The sequence below is a fragment of the Martes martes genome (assembly GCF_963455335.1).
Source record: "Martes martes genome assembly, chromosome: 1".
NCBI lineage: Eukaryota > Metazoa > Chordata > Mammalia > Carnivora > Mustelidae > Martes > Martes martes.
Genome location: NC_137888.1, coordinates 116,406,040 through 116,416,197, shown reverse-complemented (window position 1 = coordinate 116,416,197; position 10,158 = coordinate 116,406,040). Strand labels below are relative to the sequence as shown.

At 43.7% G+C, this 10,158-nt stretch overlaps 1 protein-coding gene across 2 annotated transcripts; it reads right to left on the bottom strand.

Moving 5' to 3' along the window:
* Positions 1-3,116: 3,116 nt before the first annotated feature.
* On the bottom strand, positions 3,117-7,356 carry TM4SF19 (transmembrane 4 L six family member 19; the record flags this gene model as incomplete). Of its 2 annotated transcripts, XM_080826044.1 has the most annotated exons (4): positions 3,117-3,297; positions 3,569-3,738; positions 6,355-6,432; positions 7,156-7,356. In XM_080826044.1, 4 exons carry the CDS (start codon positions 7,354-7,356, stop codon positions 3,117-3,119), a joined length of 630 nt encoding a protein of 209 aa, XP_080682170.1. The 2 variants fall into 2 exon arrangements, with proteins under 2 accessions (XP_080682170.1, XP_080682171.1); XM_080826045.1 differs by lacking the exon at positions 6,355-6,432.
* Positions 7,357-10,158: the final 2,802 nt, after the last annotated feature.

Below are 10,158 nucleotides of genomic sequence, written 5' to 3'. Positions count from 1 at the left end.
CCTTGGTTCAGCAGCACCAGCCCCATCTTTGGCTGGGATCATGTATCCACAGACTAGCCTGGCACAGAAATCCAATGTCTCCTAGGGGCAGATAGCGTTTTATTCCTTGCTGTTTCACCAGCCTTAAGAAATCATATTCCTACTATGCAGATTTTCTCTCCCCTTTCATGGTTTCTTCAGTTAGATGTCTCTCATTCTATCTACTACAGTCCAACTGAAACCACAGAAGATCAGATGTGTAATTTAATTCAGTAAAAATTTTATTATTCCGGGGCGCCTGGGTGGCTCAGTGGGTTAAGCCGCTGCCTTCGGCTCAGGTCATGATCTCAGGGTCCTGGGATCGAGTCCCATATCGGGCTCTCTGCTCAGCAGGAAGCCTGCTTCTCTCCCTCTCTCTCTTTGCCTGCCTCTCTGCTTACTTGTGATCTCTCTCTGTCAACTAAATAAAATAAATCTTTAAAAAAAAAAAATTTTAGGGAGGGAGACAAACCATAAAAGACTCAATCTCAAGAAACAGACTGAGGGTTGCGGGGGGGAAGGGGGACGGGAGAGGGTGGTGGGGAAATGGACATTGGGGAGGGTATGGGCTATGATGAGTGCTGTGAAATGTGTAAACCAGATGATTCACAGACCTGTACCCCTGGGGATAAAAATACATTATATGTTTATTAAAATAAAAAATTAAAAAAAAAAAATTTTATTATTCCATCCGTGCTAGGGGCTAGAGATACAAAAGTGAATAAAACCCAGGCCTTGCCCTAAAGAGTGAACAGATTTGGCTGGGGAGCAATGGGCTAAATAGAGTGCCAGCTGCCATAACAGAAACCTGAAGGACAACCTATTCCCAAGATGGGCTTACTTTTCTTTTTTTAAAGATTTTATTTATTTATTTGAGTGAAAGAGACCAAGAGAGAGCATGAGGCGGGGACAGTCAGAGGGAGCAGCACTCATCCTGGGACTGGATCCTGGGACTGGATCCTGGGACTTCAGGATCATAACCTGAGCCGAAAGCAGTTGCTTAACCAACTGCGCCACCCAGGTGCCCCAAGGGCATATTTTTCTCGAGCAGGAACATAAACAAGGCAACGTCCTCCTCATTCCATGATGATATTCCAGAAGGCATATACCAGGTAACGGACAGATGACTTTTTTTCTTAACAAAATGTTAACACTATCCTGATGAACAGATTAACATAAGCCCCTCTGCCCCAAACCTGGTTGGAGGCCAAGACAAGACCTCAATGTGGCTTTCATTTGAGGAGAAAAAAAACCAGGGCGAAAGCCCATTCTGAGTGTGAGGTAGTCCTGGGATGAAGGCAGAAGGAAGGGGATGCAGGTGTCCTCTGGAATCCGAAAAGGCAGGTGTGGAGGACTATGGAGCCCATAGTGGAATGAACACAGAACTCCCTCTGCATTCCCCTCCCCGTCCCTGGTTTCCTCTCCTTTCCCCTCCCCTCCTCCCCCTGGTAACAGAGGAATTCCTGTATTCTGGAGGCATCTGGTGCTTCAGCGGCTCCTCCCTGACCTGAGGACCATGGAGGGGATACAACAGCAACTGGGCCCACACTTTCCCTTCCTGGCTTTGTCCCCTCTGTGGCTCCAGAGCCCATGGTTCCCTAACTCATTCCCTGGACCTGTCCACTACATCTACAAACAATTTAAATATCCTAATTTAATATTTAATTTAATAGGATATTTAAATATCCTAATTTAATTTTAATTGTCAGTGCCCATCTTCCTATTTCTTCCCAGGCTGCCTGCTTCATCCTGTTCCCCGCCCATCAGAATTTCCCGCACGGATCTCCTTCACCCCACTACTGACTCTACTCACCATCCAGCACTAGCTCCTGACCAAGATCTTGAAGTGCAGTAAAGAGAGGTGCTCTGTTCTCACGTCCCATATGAGAAACCACTGTGGCACCACAGTTCTCCATCACGTGTGTCCCCTCCATGCCTCGGAGTGTGCTGTTTCCTCTGCTGGGGAATCCCTTCCTCCCCTCTTCGCTGGGCTGTTTCAAGAACCAGCTCAGACGCAAGGGGCACCTTCCTTGATCTCTCACAGACCCTCTTCTTGGAGTTTCACTATTCCTCTGAACTCTCTCTGTGTCCTGTTGACCTCTAACATGGCCCTCACCATAGGATATTTAAACTGTTTGTAGATGTGTTTGTTCCTCTACCCTGATCATGAGCTCTTCAAGGACAAGGCAGGGTCCTAGGTCAAGGATTATGCCTCAGTCATCTGTATACTGTGCACACAACAGTATATAGTAGAAACTCCAGTGTATAGCACTGAACCGCACCGAACACTAAAGAAGAGAATATTGGTGAATTAATCAGCTCAGGCTGCCATAACAAAATAGTACTGACTGAATGGGCTGAGACCACACGCATTTATTTTTCTAATAAATCATGAATGTGAAGATACCAATAAGGCTGGCTTCTATTGAGGGCCCTCTCCTTGGCTTGCAGGTGGCCACCTTCTGGCTGTGTCCTCACAGGGCCTCTTCTACTGTGCTTGTGTGTAAAGAGAGATCTGGTACCTCATCCTCTTCTTGTAAGGATTAGGGTCCTACCTTTATGACCTCATTTAACCTTAATTACCTTCTTAAAGGTTCTATCTACAAATATAGTCACATTGGGGCTTAGGGCTTCCACCTATGAGATTTGAGGGCACACAATTCCATCCATAACAACTGGTGAACTTGAATTTAGAAGATAAGAGCTCAGGTGCTGACTCTACCTGAACCCAGGTGAGTGCTTTTAGGCAGCAAGTCCCTTATGCTCTAGGAGCCTCAACTTTCATATCTGTGACATGTGGCCAGTTTTATGGAGTTGTTAAGAGGCTGAAATGAGACCACACAGCTGGAGGACATTTGACGGACTGTAAGTTCCTGCACAATAATAATGACCTAATCATTCCTTCTACTGATATATCATCTTGCAGTTTACAATGTGATTTAAAATGCATATATCACTCAACACGTGTGCAAGGAATCATTGCCATTATTATCACTACAGGAATACCTAAAACGGTAAGTTTGTTTATAATCCATTCTGCAGAAGAGATTCAAGGTCTGTTCAGAGGAAAACTCTCACGCGTGAAAGGACATTCCCTATCACTTGTCACAGAGGCTGCAGAAAAGACCCAGGAAGCTGTTGAAAAAATGAGTGACCACCAAGAGAATCTGGAGGAGGCTGATGCATAGAAGCATGGAGAAGAAGGACACGTGCCAAATGACAGCTTTAGAAGGCTCCAGGCACACAGAGTTCCAGAGGGAGTCGTCATACAAATAATTCCTATCCAAAAAAAAAGGAGACCAGGGGTTGAGGAATAAGTAAGAAAAGCCAAGTAAGCAACTCAATAGAAACCTGGCCCCCTTTCCCCCCAGCCAAGGTCATAGGCCTAGATTTCTGAGGGTGACATTTGCTGTATTGGCAAAATGCTGAGCACCAGAGATGGGAGATGCTAGAACGTGTGGCCATGAGGAGTTTGTAGTCCATCTGTGTGTCTTTCTGTCTGTCTTTGTCTCTCTGAAAAGATTGAAAACCCAAGTCTCCATCCATTTACCTGTTATGCAAGTCTTGGAATGGGTAACCATATTTCCAATCTTGTGTCTGATTGAAGGATGAGACGTCAAACATGCAAAATGGACCATCTTTCAGGGCTACTCCGGAAGTGATAAAGCAAATCAAGGCTCCAAGAAAAGCCAGGCTACCAGACAGCAGAGCAGTGAACATCTGTAGATGGGGGGAAGAAGCCATGAGGTGAGATGGGGTCATGACCAGGTGATGGGGTGATCTGGACAAGCCTAACTTCTCTGGCTCTCAGGCTTTCCTCGTCATACCATGTGGGCATAATGCTGCCCCTGGCAGCTCCTTTAAAGGACACCCAAGGCAGGGTGGCTGATGAGGGGTCGGTGGGTAGAGCCAGGAAGTGGTGGGAAAGAAAGCACTGAGAAGGCGGGAAGCAGTGGCACTTGGACCTGAGTCTCCCTGACCCAGGGAAGCTCTCTCCAGAGCTTCTCAACAGGTTGGCTTCAAAAACTTTTACACTCAGGGGCCACTGGGTGGCTCAGTTGGTTATTGACTCTTGATTTCAGCTCAGGTCATGGTCTCAGTGTCGTGAGATGGAGCCCCATGTCAGGCTCCACACTGGGCATGGAGTCTGCTTAATATTCTCCCTCTCCCTCTACCCCCCCCCCCACCACATGCTCGAGTGCATGCTCTCTTTCTCTCTCTCTCAAATAAATAAACTTTAAAAAAAGTTTTACATAGCCTCTGGGTAGAAGGGTTGGATGGTCATTGCATGCCCATTTCTTTTTTACTATTTAAAAAAAATTTTTTTAAAGATTTTATTTATTTATTTGAGAGAGCACAAGCAGGGAGAGCACCAGGGACAGGGAGAGGGAGAAGTAGGCTCCCCGCTGAGCAGGAAGCAGGATTCGGAAGTTGATCCCAGGAGCCTGGGATCATGACCTGAGCAGAAGGCAGACTCTTAACCGACTGAGCCACCCAGGTGCCCCGCATGCCCATTTCTGACTCTTTTAAGGGAAAGCTGTATTTTCAACAGTTCCTAACAACTAACGGCAATTCCACTCTTTCTTAAATCAAGCATGAAGGAAACAAGGGAAGAAAGAGGGAAGGAGGTAGGAAAGAAGGGAGGGAGGGGGACAGGGACAGAGAGGAACTTCAGTCAGCTTGGAACGGTCCCCTGTTCTCTCATTGCACTTAGTCTCCCCAAAGATAACAATGAGTTCACTTCCTAGGCAAGAGTCTAGCTTGCTTTTAAATTGGCTTCTTTCTCAGACTACTAGGTCGTTTTCTCCCTTCGAAAGAATGCGTATTTTAAAAATTTAAATAAAACATATACACAGTTCTTATATAGAATCATGGAGTCCTCTTCCCACAATGTCAAGCTGGTTTGGAGCTTGGAGGGGCCAATGAAACGCTCAAGATGGGGTCCTGGCCCCGGCAGCATGACATCACCTGAAAACTTGCTAGAAATGCACAACTTCCCGCTTCACCCCACCTTCTGAACCAGAAAAGTTGGGGCTGGAGCACCTGGGTGGCTCAATCAGTTAAGCATCCAACTCTCACTTTCAGCTCAGGTCATGATCTCAGGGCTGTGAGATCCAGCCCTGCATCAGGCTCTGCACTGGGTGTGGATCCTGCTTGGGAGTCTCTCTCTCCCTGTCTCTCTGCTACTCCACGCCCTCTAAAAATAAATAAATAAATAAAGTCAACTCTCCTGTCTCTCCAACCTTCTCCTTTCCTCAGACAATATGGCCTTAAAAAGAAAGAAAGAGAGAGAGAGAGAGAGAGAGAGAGAAGGAAGGGAGGGAGGAAGGGAGGAAAGAAGGAAGGAAGGAAAATAAATAAATCTGGGGGTGGGGCAAGCAATCTGTTTTAACAAACCCTACAGGGATTCTGATACACACACAAGTCTGAGAACCACTCACTCACGGAGGGGAAAACCAGAGGAGACTGAGAGAAGATACTGAATGAAGTGCATGGGTATTGATACTTAATTCTTTAACATATAATTCTGAATCAGTGGGGTTCCCAATATGTGGGTTGCAGATACCAAAGTAGGTGGTAGAGTTACTGTAAGGAGGCCACAAATTCATATGTCTGAGACTGAATAAGTAACGTATCTTATACTATACATGTACTGAAATTTTTCAGGTATATATAAATGTTGCTGTAACTGATAAGTGCAAATTTACTCTGGGCCCAAGTTTAATTTTCTGTAAAATGGAGGGCTTAGGCTAGAATCTAGTCATTAGATAATTTCTGGAAACCTTCTAATTCTAAGAAAAATTAAACAAAATAACCAGGAAATTTCCTTCCTTCCTTTCTTTCTTTCTTTCTTTCTTTCTTTCTTTCTTTCTCGTTCTTTTTTTCTTTCTTCTTTCTCTCTCTCTCTCTCTCTTTCTTTCTTTCTAGTAGACTCCACACCCAACATGGGGCTTGAACTCATGACCCAGAGACTGAGTGCATGCTCTACCCACTGAGCCAGCCAGGTGCCCCAGGAAATTTTCTATCAGTGACACATGACTACAGCACACTTAATTCATGTCCATTTTGTTCAATAGGCTAAAAATCATAGTTAATAGACATGTTTGGCTCAATAAACACTCCCTTAACTTGAGACTGTTCACTCCCATTTTATAGATGAGGATCTGAGGCTCAGAAAGATTAATGAACTTGCCCAATGGCTTAGGTTTACTAAGGAGTACAGTCAGGACCTGACATCAAGCCCCAAAACTGAAGTTGCCTCTTTACCACTCTGCCTGTAGAGTAATGGAGTGTGGGAACATTCTAAGTATTAGAAGAGTAGAATCTGGTGCTTACACTTCGGCAGGGCCCACTCTTACTGAAGCAGCCATATCTCCAGCCCATGAAGGAGATGAGGGTAGCTGCAGTGAGTACCTGGGAGAGGAGAGAAGAATGGTAAGAAGAGATTGGGTTGATTACTATTGAAATAGATCATTTGGGCACCTCACATGGTTTTGATAATCCTATCTTTCCCAGAGGGTTTGGCTTTGACTGTCAAGGACCCAGTTGGATGACTAGCCTGATCTGACTTTCTGGATGGCAACATTTATACCCAGCCTTCTAGTCCCAAGCCAAAGTTCAGCAACAAGTCTTCCTAGAGTCCCCTATTCCTTGGAATTGCTATAGACCCAAGACCAGCTTGCTAGATAAAGTTTGTTTTTTTTTTTTAAGATTTTATCTTTAAGGGGCACCTGGGTGGCTCAGTTGGTTAAGCATCTGCCTTGGGCTCAGGTCATGATTCCAGGGTCCTGAGATTGAGTCCCACATCGGGCTCCCTGCTCAGCGGGGAATCTGCTTCTCCCTCTCCCTCTGCCTGCTGCTCTGCTTACTTGTGCTCTCTCTCTATCTCTCTGTCAAATAAATAAATAAAATCTTTTAAAAAAAGATTTTATCTTTAAGTAATCTCTATGCCCAATGTGGGGTTTAAACTCACAACCCTGAGATCAAGAGTCACATGCTTTACCCACTGAGCCAGGCAGGCGCCCCCAAGACCAAGCATTCTTGCAAACAAAACAAAACACTGCTGTTCTGCCACCTCCCTGCTCCACCCTGAAGGGTATTTGGGGAGTTCACACCCAAGAAACTCCAAACACTTACCATGAGTCCTCCTCCCCAGAGCCCAGAGCCCAGCATGGCATGCCTGCCAATGAGGCCCCTTAACAGGTAGGTCACATCCCAGTTAGGGAAGAGGAGCACCAAGTTGGCTCCAGCAGCAAACAGGGCAGTAGTCCCAAGGCTCAGCCCCAGGATGCGGGAGCAGGTCCGTGAGCATGCCATCACATCAGGAGAGGACAGCATCCTGGAACCAATGGATGGAGAGTCATGGTAGCTCTGTTGCTGGAAGCATCAGGAAGGGGAACATGGATAGCAAGGGTAGGGTGGGGGAAACAGATCACAGATACTGTCACCTCCCTGGGTCAGATCAAGAAAAGCCAAAGAACTTGCTTAAAAATTTTGCCTTTTTAAAACAGTCTCCAATGGATAGAATTCAATTGCCCCATTTTCTGCCAACCCCCATCATATTTGCTTGTACCTCTATACAGCCAGTGATTATTTCTATCTGGGACAGGAAAAAAATGTTTAAAGGTATCACCCTCTCTCTTTAAAAGATGTCATTTTTTTTAAAAGATTTTATTTATTGGGGCACCTGGGTGGCTCAGTGAGTTAAGGCCTCTGCCTTTGGCTCAGGTCATGATCCCAGAGTCCTGGGATCAAGCCCTTCATTGGGCTCCCTGCTCAGTGGGGAGCCTGCTCCTCCCTCTCCAGCTCCCCCATGCTTGTATTCCCTCTCTTGCTATCTCTCTCTGTCATAAATAAATAAAATCTTTAAAAATATATTTATGGGTAAATTTAACAAAATATGTGCAAAACTTGTACAGTAAAAATAACAAAATATTGTTGAGAAAAATTAAAGACCTAAATAAATAAATGGAGAGATATGCCACATTCATGGATCAAAGGATTCACTATCATTAACATGTCAGTTCTCTCTAAATTGTTGTGTGGATTCAATACAATCTCAGTCAAAATCCTAGCAGAGTTTTGTTGTAGAAATTAACAAACTGGATCTAAATTAATATGGAAATGCAAAAGTCCTAGATTAGCCAAAATACTTTTGAAAAAAACAAAGTTGGAAGATTTACACCATGTGATTTCAAGAAAATTATAAAATTACAGTAAAGTTATAAAAAGTAAAGTGCTAGCATATAAAGACATACAGACCACTAGAACAGCCTAGAGAATTCAGAAATAGACATACACATATGAGCAAATGATTTTTGAAAAAACTATTATTTCAATAGGAAAAGGATAGTCTCAAACAGTGCCAGAACAATCTATATGCAAAACAAAAAAATACATACTGTGACTATTACTGCAAACCATATTCAATAATTAGTTAGAAATGAACCATAGGTCTAAACTTACTAAATTTCTAGAAGAAAGCAAAGGAAAAAGCATTGAGATCTTTTAATTTTTTTAAGATTTTATTTTTATTTTTTTTTTTAAAGATTTTATTTATTTATTTGACAGAGAGAGATCACAAGTAGGCAGAGAGGCATGCAGAGAGAGAGAGGAGGAAGCAGGCTCCCCGCGGAGCAGAGAGCCCGATGCGGGGCTCGATCCCAGGACCCTGGGATCATGACCTGAGCCGAAGGCAGAGGCTTTAATCCACTGAGCCACCCAGGCGCCCCAATTTTTTTAAGATTTTATTTTTAAGTAATCTCTACATCTAACATGGGGCTCAAGCCCACAACCCTGAGATCAAGAGTCACATGCTCCACAGACTGAGCTAACCAGGTGCCCCTGGGATCTTGAATTAGGTGATTTATTAGATAAAAGACAAAAGGTGCAACCCATAAAAAAGATAAACTATTTCAAAATTAATCTGCTCTTCAAAAGACACCATGGGGGGGTTACCTGTCTAGCTCAGTCAGTTAAGCATCCAACTCTTGATTTCGGCTCAGGTCAAGATCTCAGGGTTGCAGGATCAAGCCCTACACCTGGCTCCGAGCTGGGCATGGAGCCTGCTTAAGATTCTCTCTCTGTCTCTCCCTCTCAAAAACAAACAAACAAAACAAAACAAAAGAACACCATGAAGGAAACCACAGACTGAGAAAATACTCACAACATAAATTTTGCAAATAGGTATGTGAATGTGAATGCATACACATCTGATAACAGACTTGTAACTAGACTATTTGAAGAACTCTTAAAACTAGACTACATGAAGAACTCTTAAAACTCTATAAGACAAACAGCTTGATTTTTAAAATCAAGATATGAAAGATTTAAACAGACACCTCATTGCATCTCACAAAAGATATATGAATGACAGCTAAGAATATGAAAAGATGGGTGCGTGGGTGGCTCAGTGGGTTAAGTCTCTGCCTTCGGCTCAGGTCATGATCTCAGGGTCCTGGGATGGAGTCCCGAGTCAGGCTCTCTGCTCAGCAGGGAGCCTCCTTCCTCCTCTCTCTCTGCCTGCCTCTCTGCCTACTTGTAATTTTTCTTCTGTGTGTGAAATAAATAAATAAAATCTTTTTAAAAAATGATAAGATGCTCAACATCATTAACATAAAGAACCGCAGATTAAAACTAAAATAAGATCCTACTACACATCCACAAGAATTGTTTCAATTCAAAAGTTGGCCTCTACCGAGCGTTGGTGAAGATGTGCCGTAACCGGAACTCTCACAGGTAGCTAGTGAGAATCCAAATGGTACAAGCCGCTTTGTAAATTAGCTTAGCAGTTTCTTATGAAGTTAAACATTTACTTACCAAATGATCAGGTAATTCCACTTCTACATATTTATCCAAGAGAAATGAAAGCACATGTCCACACAAAGATTAGGAATTGAATGCCCATAGCAGCTTTATTCGTAATAACTACAAAAAAGAAATATGGAAACAACCTAAGTGTCCACCAGAAGATAAATGGATAAACAAATTATGGCATATGCACACAATGGAATATTATTCGCCATAAAAAGGAAAGAAGTTCTGAAACACGCCACGACATGGGTGAACCCTGAGAGCATGATGCTGAATGAAATAAGCCAGACACTGAAGGACAAATACTGTGTGATTTTGCTTCTGTGA